The sequence below is a fragment of the Bombus flavifrons genome, chromosome 15 (assembly GCF_040668555.2).
Source record: "Bombus flavifrons isolate JBK064 chromosome 15, iyBomFlav1_principal, whole genome shotgun sequence".
Taxonomy (NCBI): domain Eukaryota; kingdom Metazoa; phylum Arthropoda; class Insecta; order Hymenoptera; family Apidae; genus Bombus; species Bombus flavifrons.
This window is the reverse complement of record NC_138456.1, coordinates 2862012-2882991: the sequence shown is the minus strand read 5'-3', so window position 1 is coordinate 2882991 and position 20980 is coordinate 2862012. Positions and strand designations below refer to the sequence as shown.

General features: G+C 38.1%; 1 protein-coding gene across 7 annotated transcripts in view; it reads right to left on the bottom strand.

Annotated features, from left to right (window-relative positions):
• LOC138187694 (venom dipeptidyl peptidase 4) overlaps nt 1-20980 on the bottom strand; it is a 301114-nt gene that overhangs the window by 107603 nt on the left and 172531 nt on the right. For all 7 annotated transcript variants that reach the window (XR_011175244.1, XM_069128730.1, XM_069128733.1 and 4 more), the window contains one exon: nt 15179-15378. Coding sequence is in view for 6 of the 7 variants with exons in the window: in XM_069128730.1 (XP_068984831.1) it covers nt 15179-15378 (200 nt within the window). In the remaining variant the exon portion in view is untranslated. The remainder of the gene's footprint in view (nt 1-15178; nt 15379-20980) is intronic.

Genomic DNA, 20980 nt, shown 5'->3' with positions numbered 1-20980 from the left:
GTAAAGGGTTAGCACTGAAACAGCAAGTTCTCTCCGTTTCACTCTCTTCGCCTACTGTTACACCTCTGGCTCAAAGACGATCGATTTTCACGCTTCAAAGCGAGGGAAAAGCTTATGAACAAGGAGAAAAGGGGTTGCAACCCTTTCTCTATTCTCTGGCCTCGAAAGGCGCGTCATCGTTCGCGATGCTCTCCGCTACGTACTACCAGCAGCTAGATCGAAAAAACTAATGCAGCCTATATATCCATCGAAATATTGTTCTCCGGAAGTCTTTTATCGTGAAAAAAATAAATTGAAAATTTAGGAAAATTTATGAGAAATCAAAGTTCGAAAAAAAAGTAGCGTTAACGTTTTTTAAGCTGAGTAGAAAAGCGAAACGATTCAAAAAGTGAAAAAGTGCTTGTGTCTAACCTAAATCGAATTCTTCGATAATTGTAGGAAATTAAGTGTTCTCCTTGAGTAATTTTGCGCAATTGAACTGATATTGCTACAGCTTTCTAGTAATTTTGCAACTTGTTTCGATATCGGCTTTTCGGGATAGGAAATCGCGATTGAACTTCGCACTTGCATATGGACAGCGGGTATAACACGAACGCGGATTTGGCAACTCATCCTCCCGGTTTTTTTAATTCGATTGGCCAATCGAATTGAACAACTTCCGGTATGATCTTCCGAGTTGAGCATTCGGCTAGAACTTTCGAGTTCGGTTATCAGTTTGATCAGCCAACCGAAACTTCGCGCGTCATAAATGGAGACAGTGGGAGCAGAAATTCTCGGCTTCCGGCTATGAAGAAATAGACTGCAACGTCCGCGAAACGTCGGTCCAAAATGCAAATGCCAAGCGCAAGTGCAAAGTCGAAACACGATCGCCTATCCTGAAAAGCCAATAGCAAAATATCTCACCTTCGTGACAGTTTGAAATTCAAAATTTTACAACTTGCGAGCTCCAATGTTACCGATAGTTTTCTTTATAATAACATTCGTTATAATTTTCAGAATAGAACGAGGGAAATTGTACAAATTGCCAAGTTCAAATTACTCAACTTATTCGATTACTCGTAACAAAACTCGCGATTTATCGGGAATAATAGCGTGAAAGTGGCATAACACGAGGTCATATAGTAACTCTGGCGCGTGAGTTATGTATTTTGCGAGGAGGCACATGGACTGATAAATATCTTTCTGCGCGGAGTGTACTCTTTCCGCGGTGACAGCGGACGAGGAGAATACGTCGGAACCCGATCAGAAATCGGAATCCCGTGGAAAGGAGGTTCCATTAGCGGGAACGGATTTCGAGAAAAGGATTTCTCTGAATCCTCCGCCGTTCTATTAATGTCACATCCATCGCCGTCGGGGACGACTGGCGAAGAGAAGGAGCGAAGAGTACGGTCTTGAAAAGAAGAAAGGCTTGAAACGAGGATTTTCGTCTTATGTCGCTTGTATCGATGGCATGAAAAAAACTCTCCGCCCAATTATATCCATCCCCTCCAGGCACGACCAGGCTTCCAGGGATTGGAGATACAAGCCTGGTTACACGAACCTCAGGATCCACATTCCGCAAGCCTTCCGTGTCGTTTATCTCAACTTTTAATAATTTTCTGTTCCATGAACGTTTGTTTTGATCAGTTTACTAATAAGAGATTTACCACGAACTTGTTCATTTTGATAACGAGAGTTAGTAATGAGTTTGGTTGACTCAATAATGGAATTCAACAATGAATTGGGTCACTTCGATAAATAAATTCGACGATGAAACTGAACATTTCGAGAATGAAATTGAACAGCGAATCACTGGAAGAAAGAAGAAAGTGTGCAATATTTTAATAAGTTAAGAAGAATATTTAATATTCTAGGAAATCTTTTATACAACACGTTTCTGATGATAAAAAAAAGTATGATTGAATTTAAAATTATTCGAAGGCTGCAACAGAAAATAATGCTTCCTTGTATTAAGGACGTAAATATATAGACGTACCTAGCTATAAATTAAAAAATGACGATTGGTCCGACATCTATCATACCGGTTTTGCTTGAATTTCTCTCTAACGACGACCCAGCTGTTAATGTTTCCCGATTCAACAACGATTTATTCGCTAAAGTGACGATAGGTTCTGTCCAGCAACCTGTCGTTTGCTCCAACACGATTGATTGACTATCTACTTATCGATTTTTTTTTCAGTACATGACTTATGCATTGTGACACGATAAATCTGTCTCGAACAATATTTCTCATTACAAGTATGTTAGGTCACAGATGGCTTTCATTGTTATAATATCGAATAACATTGCTTTGTACAATGAAACATTCTATCAGATTGTAGCTGAAAAATTTTGACACTTCTTTCGATACTATTAAATCCACCTCTATTAAAATATTAATTAATCCCCATGTAAATTTTCCTGATCATGAATCGAAATTTTGCAACAAAAATTGACGTGATAAACCAACGCAATCTTAATCACTGAGCTTTGACCTTTAGATTTCATTAAACTCTCTCTATTAAAATATCAATTACTCCTCATGCAAATTTGCACGATCATAGATCAACATTTTGCAACAAAAATTGACGTTATAAACCAACGCGATCTTGATCACTGAGCTTTGACCTTTAGGTTTCATTAAACTCTCTCTATTAAAATATCAATTACTCCTCATGCAAATTTGCACGATCATAGATCAACATTTTGCAACAAAAATTGACGTTGTAACTATGTACCAACTTGATCCTGATCAATCATCTGAACGACCTGATAACAGTTTCCAATAAATTCCACGAGGTATACCTTCGATGCTTAAGCTTCAGGGTTGCTTCCACCCCTTCCAAAATTCATTTTAACGTATAAAAGCAATACACATCCAATACTTTTTCAAGGTACTGTACATAGGTTTTATAAAAAAAAATCAATAATTTATAGAAACTAAAAGTAACATTAAAAATAATCCCTCATAATTACTCGTTATTTACACATCTCTCATCGTAATTCAATCTTCCTCAATTCCTCTCTCCACGTACGCAAATTCCATCATTGTTTCAGCACGCGAAATAAATTTTTGAATTGCACGAATCTCGCCTGAATTCAACATCAACCAGGCGCTTTATTAGAAGAAAAGTATCCAAGATATCAGGCTCGGCGTTGGCTAAATCCCGTTCGTTAGCTGCTAAGTTGAGGAGAGTAGTCGCAGCTACTTAATCCTTAGCCGTGTAACGCGTAAAAACAGTCTCTCGGGCACAATTTGCACGGGTTGTATTTAAACGTTGTCGCCGGCAACTGAGTACCAGCCTGGTAAATTGCGAAAAGAAACGCGCGCCTCCGCCGAGCTAAATTCCAAACGAGCCTGTCACGCGTACAAGACGAGGAAAAGTCGAGTCTCGGCCAGCTGGAGCTCGCAATAATTACCCAGAGACCGTGTTATCGTCGCAAACCGACGGTTCATTAAAAACACAACCGTGTTCCCTTTAAACATTTTGAATGGCGCCTTCGGCTCTCCGTAGACTCCAGTCAAATACAAACTGGAACGTATTAAGGTAAGAACAAGTTAACAATACTTGCAGTTGGTTTGAACCTTGATTTATAATGTGCAGGTAATTCGCTGCTTTTAAGTTTCAGATTTTCTATACTTTCCTTATGTTTCCTTCCCATCTGGTTTGCGACTTTGCACTTTTCATTTTCCAAGAGTAAACCGTTAAAATCTATGATGAAATTCGCATGTTCCCAGGAGATATTTAAAATTTGTCTTGAAAATCGTAATGACATAGCGCTACTATGGCAGCGACAAATATTTACCGACGGACGGGTACGAAGGTGTAAGTCAGAACCATTAGTTTTGCAGAGAAGCGCTTGTAACGTTTAAAGTGCAATGTGTAATTGTAGACGTGGTATTAAAGTATCGGGTAAAAGAAAGAAGTAGAATTGTCTTGCATTGTTAGAATCACAAGCAAGAGACAGTAATGAAGAATATATTAGCGTATCCTAGTTTAATATAAATTTGACTTACACTCTCTTGCCTGTCCACCAAATTTGCTTCGATCAGTTGATACAGTTACTATAAAACGAATACAATATACCAACGTCATAAATAAAAAAGAAAGTGTTAAAGTAACGAATACCGAGGTACTCGCGTGAGGATTGCAGACTCAACAGAGCAAAGAGGGTGGCAAAAGTGATACGAGTGGTTGAAGTCGTAGAACAGTCGGAGGAAATGAAACACGACGATCGTAATTCGCGAAACAAGACTGCCTTTGTCGGGACAAACAAATATCAAGCTCGCTAGCAGCCGTTATTTTTCATTTAATGCTTATCGGAATTTCCGGCGGACAGCAAATACCCTGCCAATCGGTTCCGGCCAATTGCGGTCCGCCGCTTTAAACCGATAAAACTGATTCGATTAGAGGAGATGTGAGAGAACTGACGCTTTATCGATTACCGGCTAACACCTAGCAACCAGTTGTTGCTGTTTATTTAACGCAGGGATGCTAATATTCCAGCTGGACCGAGCAAGATTCTGCTCGCTGATCACATTCGCTCAAAGTGTTCGGTAGACAGAAAGGATCTCTTTTCCATTCTTTGAAATATGCAATTATCGGTGATTAATTAAGAAAGCTTTGACGCTTGACGAAGCTGTCCGGCTTTGGAAAATGTTCACAGGAAATGAGATGTATCTCTTTCGCTTTTCCTCTTGGGAATTGTATGGTTGTCTGGATAGCTATAGTCGTATTTGTGTGATCTGACTAGTCAAGGAAAATTTTACTGATTGATGAACGTTTATCATTTTACGTGTTTATGGGAGTAGCGAGGAATCTTTTTGGCAACGTATGATTGTCGATAACAGCATTGAAAGAAATAGTACGCGTTACACTAATACCATAAATTACGAGAGAGACATGTACGTATCAAGAAATAATTTCTTCAGAAATAGAATCAAATGGAAGATCGAAAATTCTTGTGGACTGGAAGTCCTCTGTGTACCATCAAGCAACAAGCTGTAAGCCCCAAGACGTCAAGACAGTCACAATAATGCTACTTGAGATCTCGAAGACAAACACTATATCCACTGGGAAGTTACGCTGTTCCACAATACTAAACCAACTAATGCCCGAAGAGTGATCGTGATAGATCATCACAAAGACAACAAGTCAAACATTATAAATTGACATTATGTGATGTACAGTTAAGTGTACAAGATCTCTATACAGCAGAATATTACATACAGATAATTGTAGATGCTTTTTATTTATATATAATGAAAATAACAAGATCGAAATTAATTTCTGTTTATACATTTCGGACATTTTTGTGGTAAAACGTAATAATATTAACGTGGAAATAAATAGTACGTATTTCACGAGAATTATAAAAATCGAACGTTCGTATTTTTATATCCTTGCCATTCTATGTACATTATGTTTTTATTTTAATCGAATTTAAAACTAAATTTCATATAGGAACACGTTTTTACTAGCTTAAAAAAACCAAATACGAAATTTATTAAGGATAAACTTTTAAAACATTCTTTTTATTTCAGAGAAAAATTAATTGAGAACTTTAAACTCGTTTTTCTCGGCACTATGTTTCTCGACCTTGCACCCAGTGAATTTCCGGAACTTTTCATCCGATTAACTTGAAATTTTTACACATTATTCCGCATTACATTATCCTACAATGTAGAGTATAATTTCTTTGATATCTTAAACCGTTAAATTTTTATAAATGTTATAAAAAGTTTACTTCTCTCAGCGAAAAATATAATTTCCTTCTTAACAGGCCGCCGATTTCTTATATTTCAAAATCATGAAAAGCTCGTACTTCGAAGATAGTTTTTGTCCAAGTTCGCACAGAAATTTCGTACTTTTTCCATTGCAGTGGCATTTGCAGCTGGCTGCAAACAAATAAAGCTCTGTTGCAAATGGGGACAGATAGTGTTGCATCGCAACGCCATACCGTAATTTCACGCAGTAAAAAAAATATGAACACAGAGTTGAAATGTTGCTTAAAGTTTCCCATAAAAATCTTCATCCTTCAACGAATACTTGTAAGCGAAAAAAATGTTAGATTTATCCTATCCGTTTAAGTCTTCAGGCTTGCATAGCCCTTCAAATTGACAGGTTCGGTAGCTGCAATTTCAAAGAAATAAATTTTTCACGAACAAACATCAAGTTTGATAGGTTTTTCGAACTGAGCCAAGAAGAAACGAACATCCTAAATGATCTCTAGCAGAGTACGAACCACTCCACATCGTGCGTATTTAATCTCAAACAAATAGAACAAATAATGTCGCTTCAAAATCATTACAAATCGAGATACGATCGTAAAAAAGGACGAGAAAGACCGGTGACGAGTTGCACGTTAGACAAACCGCGTTTTCATCGAGTAGTAAAATGAATTTCCGCGGATATCACGCGGACAATAAAGAGAGAAAGTCATTTCATTCGGTTGGACCGGTCGAGCTGATTGTTAAAGGGAGGAAGATCTGTATGAGGAAACCGCAAACGCTTCTTTCGTTTCGAAAGGAAAAACGAACGGGAATCGAAGTTTGCACAGTATCAGGAATTGCTATCGCGTTTCACGTGTACTTCGCCAGGGACAGAAATTGCGTTGACGTTTATAACGCTTCGACCGATATCCAACGCTCGCCGGCCGCGCTATCGTTCTACCTTTTCCACTGCAATTCATCCACAGAAATTTCAGATAACGTGACACCCATTCGATACCGAATAAGTTCGGAACTCCGAAGCTGCGTGGTTAAACTTGGGAAGATTTAACAGGAAAATTCCCGATGTTCGAAGATGATTCCGGTTGGCAATTGGAGCAAAAGATGGAAAACGAAATTTTTAATTTTGCTTTTCTTCCTGACGAATGCACAATATTTTATAGGATATTGGTATTTTCTATAAACGTGTTGCTTTTCAAATGTTTGTTATGTATATAGAAAACAGCTTATAACAGTCTTATAAAATAAAATCGTATGGTTCAGAATAATGGACCAGGTACTGGTACTAATTTCAAGTAGCTTTGTATATTAATAGAGTTAAAAGATGCAACAGCGACATTCTTCTTAAATTGCATCTATAAATGTGCAATTTTTCATCTTCCGTAATAAAGTTTTAAAGCGTTCGTGTTTTGAAAGTTATTACAAATTACTTGCATTCTAGCCACGCAATTCATCCTCAAAATTCCGAGTAACGCGACGGTTCATCATGTTGAACCAGTAAAACTTATTTCTCGAATTCCGAAATTCTGGTGCTGATGACTAATTAAGCTATTTCCGTAGGAATATTTTTGACAGCCAATTTATTCCTAAAATTCCAATTAACGCCTTCCGATACGAAGCAGTTTCGCGACACTGACGGAGGGTTTCTGAACTTACTAAAACTTAATTCTCGAATTTCCGGCTTTTAATCTTGATAGCGCTTCCTCAACGTTCATAATGGTTTTGATTTTGCAACTTTTTTAATTTGTCTCTGCGTAACCTTAAATAGAATTGCTGCGGGTTGGAAGAATCTCTGTCCTCGTTGTTTATGAACGATATTTTCTCCGACGTCGAGGTAACTGCGGCTTTAAGAGGGACTGCTTAAGTCCTCGGGTTTACTTCTGCATCTGTTACCTCTGATTAATTACGCTGGGAAAGTAGACGAGCAGGTTGCTTGGATATTTCCAAGAAATAAATGTGTCTACGAGGCCGTTTACACTTTTCACGTAGAAACTACTTCTACCGCGCAGGATGCACCAGCGATCATAGGAAAATCAATCGAGAAGATAATTCTATATCAAAACGTAAATTGAAAATGTGGAATAAATACCGCAACAATTATTTAAAGAGAAGCTTAAAAAGTTTAAAAATTATTTAAAAAGTGAGAATAGTATAATGAAGAAATAAGATACATACATTGCCCTTTGATTAGAAAATAATGACTAGATCTTTATGCATTTTCATATCTTCTTATGAACTATTTAAAAAAAGAGAATTTAGATGGAAATTCGTTTCATCTACCAAACATTACGATCAACGTCCTATTTTCGATATTTTACATATTTTCTCATTTTACATGCATCGTGCGCATTTTTCTTTCTCCGAATTTCCTGTAAACGCATGAAAATCCGTGGTGTAATCCATAACACTCGACGCGCTGTTTGAAGAAAACGCGAATGAATTTATTATTCGACCTAACATTTCCTCTGTATTTTCTCTTGCACCGTTTTCAAAATGCAATCGAAACAGATGTACCGAAAAATAACACGAACAGAGCGAGAGTTGGAAATTCGTGGAGAACACGCGAAGTTAAGGAAATTGTTACGTCTGACTGGTCATGGCGTGGCAACGGTCACAGCCACCAGTTATACTATAGTTTGGAACAACCGTTAATAATCGATGCTCGAATGCAAACGTCAAAGCTATGGGAGAAAGGAGATGGTTGTTCCGTTCTGATTGCGCAAGTTATTTGCAAAGCGCTACGCGATTTTGCGGCTCATTCCACGTAATATTTCTGCCAAGTACTGGCGTGACAGTAAATCCGACAGAATGACAAGTGTTGCGTAACTTGTTCGAGCACTTGCTTGATAAACTTCATTTAATAACCGGCGTCTGTTGTTCTGCCGGTTAAATGGAATTTACATATTTCACTGACTACCGACAGGATATTTGGTGTCTAAGATATTTTTCTTCCAAGTTTATCACCGCGAGGAAAATTACAATTTTTGGTTACTTTAATTCAACATAATGCTGGAAAAAATTAGAGAATTGTTAGTATTACGACACGAATGTTTATTCAAATTCATATTTGTACAGATGTGGTACATAAAAAAATATATTAGGAAGGAAATGGGACATAAATAAGAATTTGTTTTGCAGCTGAAATAACGAACAGGTAAATCAATTTGCATATTGCATATATTTTTCTATTTTACATTCCACGCATTTCTAGGTTTTTAAATTTCCTACAAATGCATACAAATCTGCAGTTCAGCTACCATCGACGATCCCACTTCATCAATCAAAGAGGAGTGACGTTGTAAACGAAACTTTGATAGATTCATATGGCACCGTGATAAATAAACTGATTTTTAGATACGAAATTGTAAACGATAACGATAAGGATAACGAAAGCGATATTCGCAACTTTTGTCGCGTGTAGAGCAACAGAAAGTTGGATATACTCGGGGGATGGCGATACACAACTGGTTATAATATTATCAGGCTTTCCAACCGACCAGTTCTATTTTCGTTAACGACGCTAATGAAATATAATTAACGTTTGTCGAACCCCGTAGTTCCTTGAACATGCCGCATTAGATAAATCCGCCTCGTTTAAATTTAATACCGCCGGGGATCAGAAGGATATGTGAACGTAACCTGGCCAACATTCTCAACGCTAATGTCCTGATGCATAAATTACCGGGCACGCGAACAAAGAGATACAACCATTTTACTTAAAAGCAATCCGCATACACGTGTTACCCACCGAACATTTTAAATTACTTCATCGATTGCATTATGGAACTTTGTTCGAATTCTTTGAACAAGTAGATTTGTTTTCGTATAGGAGAAGATGGTATTTGCGATAAATTTTGGAAAGATAGAATTTTAAAAGGACATTTGCAAGTTTTCTCTATATTTGTCAATTCAAAGAATAGTTCTCAACATGACTTTCAATATCTTTAATTAGCAATTGGGTGTAATTTGCCCATTGCGTATTTAAAAGATCATTTGAAAATTCCAAATCCACTGGAAAAAGAATCACAAACTTGCCGCTTCTCGATTATCTACTAAAATTCCATCCACTCTTGCAAAGCTTACGAAAATACCGTGTACTCTCTAGTAAATCGAAATCCGGAAATTATAATATTTGCTTTGTTAATTTAGGTCCGAAAGTTCCTATCGTCTTTTTAACAACTCCACCTCGAAACCCAGCGAAGCCGCTTACAAATCGACGCCGGTTTTACGCTTGAAATGATCCACCCTTGGAAATCCTGTCTGATCCGTCGAAAGAATAGCAACACGAAGTCGGTTTATCAGTCAGACGAAAAACACTAACGAAATTACTACAGACATCGCTGAAGAGCCACGTCCGTAATTATGTTCTTCGATGTGCGTTCCACTCGGCAGACGAATCTGACGCGGACAGTTCATCCACGGTGGATGCGGAAAATGAAAGTTGAGATCTTCTGCAAAATGTTGGCGTTGAAAAAGCCAGCGTCAGATCACCTTAGTAAAATATCAATCCTTGTTTCGTTGTTACTAAACCTTAGACTTGTCACTGTCGCTTCGCTACAAATTCCTCGAAAATAAAGGCCGACACTGTTTTGTTCGAAATGCGAACTTGTGCGAAGTGTATCGCTCGGGATGAAATACGATCAATTTTTATAGTTCTCGCTGTGATAAATCAACCGCGGTTTACAGTCAAGTGTACGAGGCCTAAATTCTTCTTCCACGACTATTGCATCGCATATCTGATTTGTTCGACTGATTTTCCGGGAAGAGGGAGGGGGCGGGAGGACGCGTTCCAGGAACAGAGGGTAGAGAACGTCGATAAAGTGTCAAAGCGTCGACGAAAGGCGTGCCAGGAACTTTTCAACAGCCTGTATTTTGTTCACCGTCAGCCGAAGACTTTCCTGCTGACGGCATACTTTATCCAGTTGCCACGCCGGCAGCGTGGCTCCGGGGAGGATTTCGCGGGCAAGAATTTAGGATAAAGGCTGATTTACACGCGCCACGACCCTCCAAACCATCCCAGCGGCGGCATCCGCCGCGCGCGACAGCCCATCGATTTCCGGATTCTCCGCGGAAACGAATGCGTATCTGTTTCGCGGCGCTCTGCCTCTATAAACTCAATCTGCCAGCCAGACCTGGCGGCATTCATCGCGAGTAATGCATATGCAAAGTGACTGTAAAATATTGTTTTCGTCCACGCTCTGTCGCGTTAAAAAATGTCGAACGTTTCTGGTCATGGGTCGCGCTTCCACATGTTCCTGTTTGTGTAAATATCCCCGATACGGGACAAACGAACGTTTATCGTGAGAAATGTGCCGGATTTTCATCTTAGCGCGGAGGGGCGATGCCGCATGAAGTTTGTCGAGAATCAGTCGATGGCGAGGAATTTTCGGTGGAATTTTTCTTTCTTCGGGTCAGCATACGGAGCATTCGTTAAATTGAGAATACGAAATTTTGCGCATCCTCTGGAATAGTTTTCAGAATAGTTTTGTTATCAAACGGTTATTGTATAGTACAAGCATTTTACTTTTAACCGAAGGTATTTTGGAATTTTCGATGGAATTCTTTTTGTCGTTATGGACTTTTTAACTGGGCTATCCGGAATAGTTTTCAAAATAGTTTTGTTATTAAGCAGCGAGTATATAAAATAGAAACATTTTATTTTCAATTAAAGGGATGGAATTCTGAGCGAAATTCTTTCTGCTGCAGTTTTTAGGAGAATTTTTTAACCAGAAATACGAACGTTTTGGGGACTCGGTGAGATACTTTTTCATTTTTATGATTCCATCGACACGCACCGTTTTTTGCCAAAATGAAATCGTGAATTCCACGAATAACAGAAATACAAATCCGAATGTGCCAGATATTTTAACACGCGTTTGCGAGGACAATGGAAAGCACGCGTGGAATTCCTCGAACCCGTCCGTCTGTTTTCGCGTCAGTAGCACAGCCACGACGTGGGCCAACGTCAAAGACTTCGTTTCGCGTGTAAACAAATCACGGGAGAACCCCAGCGGCGCTAATCCCCGCACGATCCGGATCATGAATCCGATTCAGTCGTCGAATCCGTGGACAATCGGCCAGCAATTAATCCAGAGCGAAGTTTACCCTTCCTACCGGGAGCTGTGTCTAATCGAATCGAAGGACGCGCGATCCAAAGGACTCTCCGGATTCCAGACGACATTAATAGCAGAAGACAGAAGCAGCGATAGAGAACTGAGAGGAGAAGCAGGCGAAGGAGAAGGAACAGAGATGTGCGTTTAAATATTTACACAGCCGAGGAGATCTTATTGAATTCGCGTTGCGATGAATCAGCCCAACCACCTTATCCAGAAGAAAATGGTGAAAAAAAGTGGATAGATGGATGAATGGATTTCTCTATGAGCATCTTCCGATGAATTTTTATGCATCGTTCGTCCCATCGATTGAAATCTAACGAACTACAAAGTGAACGATTACGAGCGAAGCGTTTCATTTTATACAATCGTGGGAAACTTCGAGACACAAAAACGCACAGAACGTGCAAAAACAAATACGAAATATTCAGAGTACAGTATATCACAGTATATTACCCCTTGCACAAGTAAAACACTTTCCTACCTAAATTCGATTACTTTAATCGATAAACGGATGACCGAAGAGGAATGAACAGGGAATTTCAGAGAATTGAACTCTGATTAGAAAGTTGCACCGAGTTAGAAAATTTTAAATAGAATAATAATAAGCAGGAATGACGTAAAAGGGAATCATAATTCAAAAAATATTGAGAAAAAATCAGTTTACCAAACGTTGAATTCTTCTAAGAGCATTCGTTTTCTCTTTCTATCCAACCAAAATCTCTAACCTATCGCTGCACGATAGAAAAAGACTTGAAAAAGTGGATGGATGGCTGGTTTCCCGCGGCTTTTCGGATGGATTTTTATGCTTCGTTCGTTCGCTCGTGCGCGATTTAACGAAATACCAGACAAACGACAGCGGCAAAAGGAACGTACTCGAGCAGTGCGAGGATAGAGCGAGACGCAAAGAGCTGATGAAGGCTCAGAAATATGCAAACGCGCGCAACATCCCCCGAAGCATCAGCTGTATGAATTACGACCCCGGTACGTATTATCGTTCCCGGTTCCAAGGGGGCGAAAACTCATCCGACTTGCACACGTACAAAGGGCGGCGAACGCGTGGCTAAAAAGGGCCGACGAAAAAATATTGCATCGACGACGTCGACATGACTGTTCGATCTGGGGCAAGAATCGCGTTAATACGCGATAACCGCGATTCAACGAGGGATTTTTTCTTCGTCCCTTCGTTTCCTCTTTTTCTCGTTTCGTACCACCGACGCGGTTGTATCCCATAATCCTTCAAATACGGTTGTCGTTGATAGGGACGAAAAGTTTGCCTATCGATGTCTCTGTTTGAAAATTCTATGCGAGTAAACCGTTTACGTTATGGTTGATTTACTTTCGTTTGAACTTTTCAATACAGTAAAATAAATGAAATTTATAATTAAAACTTGCCATAGATTTATTACAAAATTTATAAATAAAATTTATTGCATTATAAAATGTTCAGTGAAGAAAATTAAATATTATTTTTTATTGCTTGCTACACGAATAATTAGTCTTGTACCTATGACGTGTTAGTACTTTCTACGTAACAGATGTTTGTATTTGCGTGTGAGATGTATTGATAATGATTTATGAAATGTACGGGTACTTAAGGGGTTAATTACGCGCGATGGCAACGTTACATTACGCTATAGCGTAAGATAATGGAAATGGGGAATTAGAATCGCCTCTATGTGTTTCCGAATGATATTATTCCGCGGATTAAGGGTCGTTGACGGCTGCTAGACAATTTTAGCTACTAATTTCTTGGGTGACAATGAGGTCGTACCGTTGTAGTTGGCTGGAATCAATTGGTTAGTCGTATACGGAAGGGTAATTAGGGGCTGAGAAGCTTTGTTTGTTACTGAATTTATGAGGGTCGTAGAGAATATGGAGATAAAGTATGGAGTAATATTGAAGCGATGCAGATAGCAATTTAGAAAATACGCGAGTTATTCTAAATTTATGGAATCAAGTTGTCTATTTTTTTAGAGAATTAAGTATTAACTCTGTAGTTGGATTAGTGAGATCGATCATTTAAGACAACTGATTTTTATCCTTCCAAGAAGCAAAACGAGCAGAATTTTCCTCGCTGTTCAATGCAATGAAAAAGAAATTCCAATATGATCTTCTTCAAAAAGAGAAATTCTTTTTGTTAAAAACGGAAAAGGTAGGAAATCATGCGGAACGATGTAGAAAACCACGAATTTCGAGCCGTTTGAAAATGGCCAATTAACAATTTTTTCCTAGAAGCGAGGGGCGTCTATTAAAAATAATTATACGAGTCAAATTGAGCGGATCATTACAAGCTCGAAATTGACGGGCTCTCGCGGTTTGGAAATCGCGCGAATCCCTTTATTTGAGATAGCCGTAGCGCGATCCAGTTAATTTTGAAGTATGCAACCCTTGCTGACGGCCCGTGTACAACTACCTCGTCGTGATAACGCTATTTCCGCTCCGAACTATGTGAATTCAGCCGTGTGATGCTTGTTTATTCCAGAAGAACTGCCAGACAGCGGTTACGCTGTTATTAGCGAAACCGCGCTGTTACGCAATTATTCGCGCGTTACAATCGCGCTTTATCCCCTAAGATTTCGATAGTTAAACTTTTATCGAGTATCTGTCTTCGTAAGCCTGAGAAATCGAGATTTCGAAATTTTGATACGTTGTAATGAGTGAGAGTTTGAAATGTTTCATTTCATATACTGTATATCGTCCAGAAAATTCGTGCTATTTATTGCTTCGCACCTGAAGCAACTCGTTGTTAAAAGGGACATCAAATTTCTTCCTGGAACAAAGGTTCCTCACGAAATTGCTCGATACATTTATTGTATATGACATATGATGCTAAAAAAATTTGTTAAATCCTTTGAATATTGCTTAACGTGCATACAGTATATTTTTCTATAAAGGTAATTCAAAAGTGTTAAAAAGAAAAAGAAAGCGCTTCTGAAAGTGTAGTTAAGGAGAAAATTTTCGAGCAAGGATCAAAAAAGGGACGAAAAGAGAGTGGAAGGTCGAGTAGAGGCGCGAAGAACACGGGAGATAAGAGGGAGGGCAAACAGTCCGTGTACAAAGCAAAGAATCGAACAGATGGAATTGTTCGTCTAAACGCTTGGTCCTTGTAAATGTACTTCTTCAAACAGATACACGCGCGCCACTTACATCTTGTACATTGTAGAAGGTGCGCAAACAATCCACTCTATCTACAAACTCGCAAGTTCAGAAGGTTCACTTGAAAATCGCGTTTTCTATCGATTTTCGTTGAATCGGCGTATCCCGTTGTCTAAAGTCTTCTGACTTAAAACGATTTAACGTATGGTATCCCCATAAATAATAAAAGGGATTGAATAAGGAATAAGAAACTTACCTTCGTAGACCCAGTCCGGTACTCCATTATAAATAATTCCGAAGACCCCGGTGTCTGTGATTTGATAGTCGACGGCCACTTCTGCTTCCCGTCTATAATAGATATTGTTCTGGTACACGTACACCAGTGCATTGCCTTGTGGTGCCCAGGTTGCTAGTTGCAAGGAAATCGAGTCGTTTGCAGTCAATGAGCTCTCTGATCTGAAAAAAATTGGTTCACGTAATTTTTTACAATTTTTTCCTATAAATATGTATTACTTCGTAGGATATGAGATACTTTGCGAGGTTATATGTAAATGTGTGCAACGAATGAGAGGCGTGATAGATACCCTAACCTCTAATCGTTTCCGTCATATTGTTTTAATTCCTATTAATTATGTATGTTATACGTATTTAGATGCACATTACAAATTAATAATTCTAGCATTAAAGCAAATATGTAATAATGAATTTGGTTATTAAACACGCGAGGTATAATTCATGGTCAACTTGATTGTTAAATAAATGTGTAATAGAAAACTAAATTATTAAACAGACGCCTAGCAAACTCAATTAATGTATAGTATGTAGTAGTAAACGTGATTGTTAAACAAACGTGAAATAGTACGCTCAATTATATCAAAACAAACTAATAATTAAGTGTAAAAATTATTATTAGCCAAACGAACGATCCAACAAACACGAACAAAAGATTTTAGAAAACTATTTAATTCTATCGCAATAATGTCCACTACGTTATTAAACAAACGTATATTAATAGAACGAAGCTAACAATAGTGCATAAACGTAAAAAGAAGCAATAAGTACGTATAGATACGTAACTGACAGGTTAGGTTATACGATGCACTTCAAACTATGTGATTAATGTGTATTAATTAAACATAGTAAAAGTAATAAGAAAAAGTCGTGATACACTAAGGAAGCATTTGAAGCATGTTTTTATTACGCTTTTGTTAAATTATTACTTTAAGACATTGTAAACGACGTGATACGTATTAACACTACGACACTCGACACTAAAGTGACGGTTTGTCTAGCAAATTTGACAATATTTGGGCGCGAAGATTCAAATGCTCTTCTACTCACAATCACGCGACTGAAACTTCGTTCGACGTGGAAGTTTCCACAATCGACGAATTATGAAACCCAGTAAGCAAATAGTTATACGGAATTGTTAACGTTTTAATTCTTGTTCCACAGAATATATTAATAATATATTGACATTATATTATTAATATTCCGTAAGAGCCTATAACGACTGAAACCGGGAAACAATATCAGAGTCGATATGAAAAAAGGAATGCTTGGAAAAAGGAAAATCTGTAATCCTCCATCAGAAGTGCATAAACTTCATTATGAATTATGAATTGCAGAACGGATGAACGGTTAATGTATTTAACCACGTACTACCGTATTAGATAAATTTTAATGGAAATAATTCCCACGATTCAACACATTGCAACAAGGAACGAATGCCAATCAAAGACAATAGCTGCAATATATCCGAACGTGATAAGACTGCTTATATTCAAATGCGACTTAATCGTGGGTTAAATCTGAAGTCTAATAGGCTTATGGAATCAAATCTGGAATAGATTCGAATAGGTATGTATATCTTCTAAGCTATACGCTGCAGCTCTAAATCTGCTTTCCGCGTTGCATCTCGAATATCGGCTAACTCCAGTTATCGCTCAAGTTATTCGTGGCTTAACCTCATCTCATCGTCGTATTCATCGGTCTTCGACGAACAGGAGGAATGATGTCGTTACCATTTACTCGGCACTCCTTCTATGAGCGTCGATATTAACGAGAAACGATCGAGACTTGAATTGAAACGATCGAAGAACAGAGTTAAAAAAAGAAGAAGAGAAGGAAGAAGTCGAGGGGAAAACGGCGTCGTTTGAGATTCCGTAACCTGCAGCACGATAAAACGGCGAGATATAAATGGTCGAGGATTCTACGTTCGCGAAGTAACAAGCAGCCATACGATCTTGTTCGATCAGAATTGCCCCGGAAGAAAGCACTCTCTGACGCGATACGAAACAAACCGGAGGCTACAAACGCCCGCAACCCACAAACACGCTGAAAGGAGTAACGTGTGCTCTTGATGCCGCGATTACCGACGTGGTCGAATGCATACAAGCTCCTCAGGATCTGTCGGTATTCTTATTTCAAAGGCAGTAAAAGCGGCTCGGACGTAAACCAAAGCGCTACGTACATCGAGATTGCTGTGTTACAGAAAACGATCCTCCAAGGATATCGACGTTATGCTCTAAGCTCGATTCGTTCCTTCTTTCGATCTGTCCCGCCAACAGCTTGATTAATATTTATCTCTAGCCTGTTACACAGACTGGTTGGTTGATTGTACAGAGCTGGGCGAGAGTCAGTGAGATCAACATCGAGAATTTGCGTTGCGTGTTTTGTACACACAGGCTGAGTTACACAATTTGCCTATTCTGGGAGATTTATGCAGTGTATTGGGCAGAAAATTTAAGGGATGCTTCTGCGAGGCAAAATCGGTAGGACGAAAATAAAAAAGAAAAACATTGCACTCTTCGGCTTTGTTATTTCTCTGACCTACATTCGTTCATGTAAAAAAGTTGCATGCTTCATTTTTGTCTTATTCTGGCTCTTGTGGAAACACCCCTTAAATTCTCAACCACTTACGTACAAACACCACGTAAAGCAATTGCCTGATACATTTATGTGAATTCTATTAGGTTCGCTGGCTGCTATATGAGGTACCGGGCAGAAGATTTAGACTACGTATGTTGTACTATGTTATACAGAGTGGGTTACATAATTTGCGTATGTATACGACTGGTTCCTAACATACGTGCAAAAATATTTGATATCTAGAAGGAAGTGTATCATGATGGAATGATTTTTTTAAGTGAGTTATACGTTTAGGAGATATTCAGGAGATTTTGAATTTATTAAATAGAGTGCATACGTTTTTGTATCAAAATTTAAAAGAGCAATGAATATATGATTCTATAAATGCGATACTCTGTAGCGCAGAATCCATTGCTACATACATATTTCAGACTGTGTCCAATATCTGGTTATAACTTTGTAGCGAAGTTTTCACTTGCACATTACACGATTTGCCTGCAGTTTGACTGAACAAGTTGGAAACACCCATTATACATTTTATTCCGTCAATATTATCATACAATATATTGTTAGAAATTGTATAAAGATATAAACTCGAAGAAAAAGCTTAATATATATATATATATATATATATATATATATATATATATATATATATTTGTATCCAAAAAATATTTTTGGAGCTGTTAATGGTGCGCGGCCCTCAACGCGTGGCTTTTGTTTCAATTATCCAAATCCTCAGGATCGTTCATTTAATCGAATGGGAGGAGTAACTCCGCAGGTAGTCGGTAGAATACATTTCCGAGAAGATGTAGATGAGCCTTTTACTTGAAGCACTGCTTTTTCTCTTTTTTTTTTTTATGGTGGAACGTCGTTTTACGAGAACGTTGCTCGGAGATTCTGTCGAGCTTTCGGCTGGTTGGTAGATTCTTGGTTTACGTACCCGCTGTTAGAATATTCGATGCTGTATTCTGGCCTTCGCTTCCGAGATTATGGCATCTTGATTAAACTATAGCATCGAATTTCCCAGCGAACGTTAGATCTCTTATTAAATATCCTCGATTGTGAATCGATTGAAAATCTTGCATTAAGATGGCTATTGAATTACGATAGAAAATGAAATACCGCGAACGACGATGGAATTTCTCGGATTGTGGTGAGTGCTTATTTATACTGATCTCGCTTTATATTTACTATCGAACACCTTTCACTATTGTAAGAATGCTGCGATGATAGCTTCGTCCTAGATATAATAGATTTTCGAGAATACATCTTACAAATTCATTTCCAGTAAACGCACGAATAAAACGTTGAAAGTGAACGTTTACTTAACTGTATTAGATCCCGATATCTTTCTACTTTTACTATTAAACAGTTTTTATCGCTGTAAGAATGTTGGCACAAGCCAATTTCTTAGCTTCTTTCCAGATATAAATGCTCCTAGATAGATAGATCCTATAGATTTTCTTTCCGGATCCTTTTGCTACCTTTTGTTAAAAATAAATGTCAGAATCTAGACCGAAATTTAGGTAAATGGCCGCATAATTTTCACAGAACGGGTATGCAAAGTGATGGATCGGGCTGATTGAGATCCTTTTATATCTAGGAAAGGCAGTAAAAAGGTATCACCGGAATTCGCTAATGGCTTTTAAAGGTGACTATGGTTAGGAGTTAACGCGAGCCGGTGTGTGTTCATGCAGAGTTGGCACACGGTTGAAAGGCTGAGTAATAAAGAAGCTTGAGCAAGCGCGTTACATTATTTCCCTTTTAGAATTGAATCCGCATGCCAAGCAGATATACGCGGTACGTTGTTAAACTCGGTCACCGAAATTAAATGGCGGCTTAAAGAATTTACTGGGGTCACGATGAGAACTCGAGGAACCATCCTTCGGACATTCGCGTTTTTATTTTCCATCGAGCTGAACCGACCGGAAAAGCTTCCTTTGGTACTTTAGTGAAATTAAAACAATGCCTGTATAGAAGAGATATTTTCCAGATTTGGCTTCAGCTTCGATGGCCATTGCGTTTTTCACAATCAACGGTGTGTTCTTCTATTAAAGAAGTTACGAAGATTGGATTAACTTTCCAATTCTTATTACATATTCACGTTACGATCCAATATTCCTTTCTGATCTTTATTAAGAATTACAAATTATGTAACATGTTTGGCTCTATAACAAAGATGTTTAGGTATTGTATTAATGTATAATGTATCCACGTAATGGGCAAAAAACTATCAATTTTCTTATCTTACAAAATAAATAAAAGCTGACACACTTGGTTTAGAAATAGGAGGCTAAAGAGTACAATAAAATCTGAATACCACCCGGCAACAAGAACTTCCCTTTTAGAAAATCCAAGTAATGCCTCCTATCCTTAAAAAGACTCCTATAAAACAGTCACCAATAAATTACGTAAAGTGCCAGGTCTTCTCGAAATACCTGATAAACTCTGGGTCAACATCGATATTTCCAGCTAATCCCCAGACGGAAGATCAGTTGTACAACGGGGGAAAAAAAACTCTAGTAACATAAACAAGAGTAAAAAAATTTTTTTTTGACTAGTTCGCCGGAATTACTGCAGCAACGATGCTATGGTAGAAAAAGAAAAAACAAACAAGTACTTTGCACGGAGGGAGGAGTGGGTGGCTGTAAAAAGAGTAGCCTCCTCGTAATTCCTGGTATTTGAATTTTAAGACGTTCAAGCTTAGGTGACTACAGCAACCCTATCTTGCTATAATTTCTGATATTTGAATTTTAAGATGTTCATGTTTAGACCACTTACGAAATCCTCCGTTATTTGAATTTTAAGATGTTTAAGCTTAAGTGTCCCAAGCAATCCCATCTTATTATAATTTCTGATATTTATATCAGCTATTTGAATTTTAAGACTTTCAAACTTAAACGACTCAAGCAATCCTGCCTTACTATAATCTCTGGTATTCTATACACATATTATATATAGTATAATATATACTATATATAATATAGTATATTTAAGACGATCAAGTTTAAGTGACTCGAGCAATAACATCTTATTCTAATTCCTGATATTCGTGTCAGGTATTTGAATATTTCAGGCTTAGATAACGCAAGCAATACCATTTTACTATAATTTTTAGCATTTGAGTGTTGAATACGGAAGTAAAACAATCTTCTCTCGACTCGTTCAACGAAATTTCTGCAGT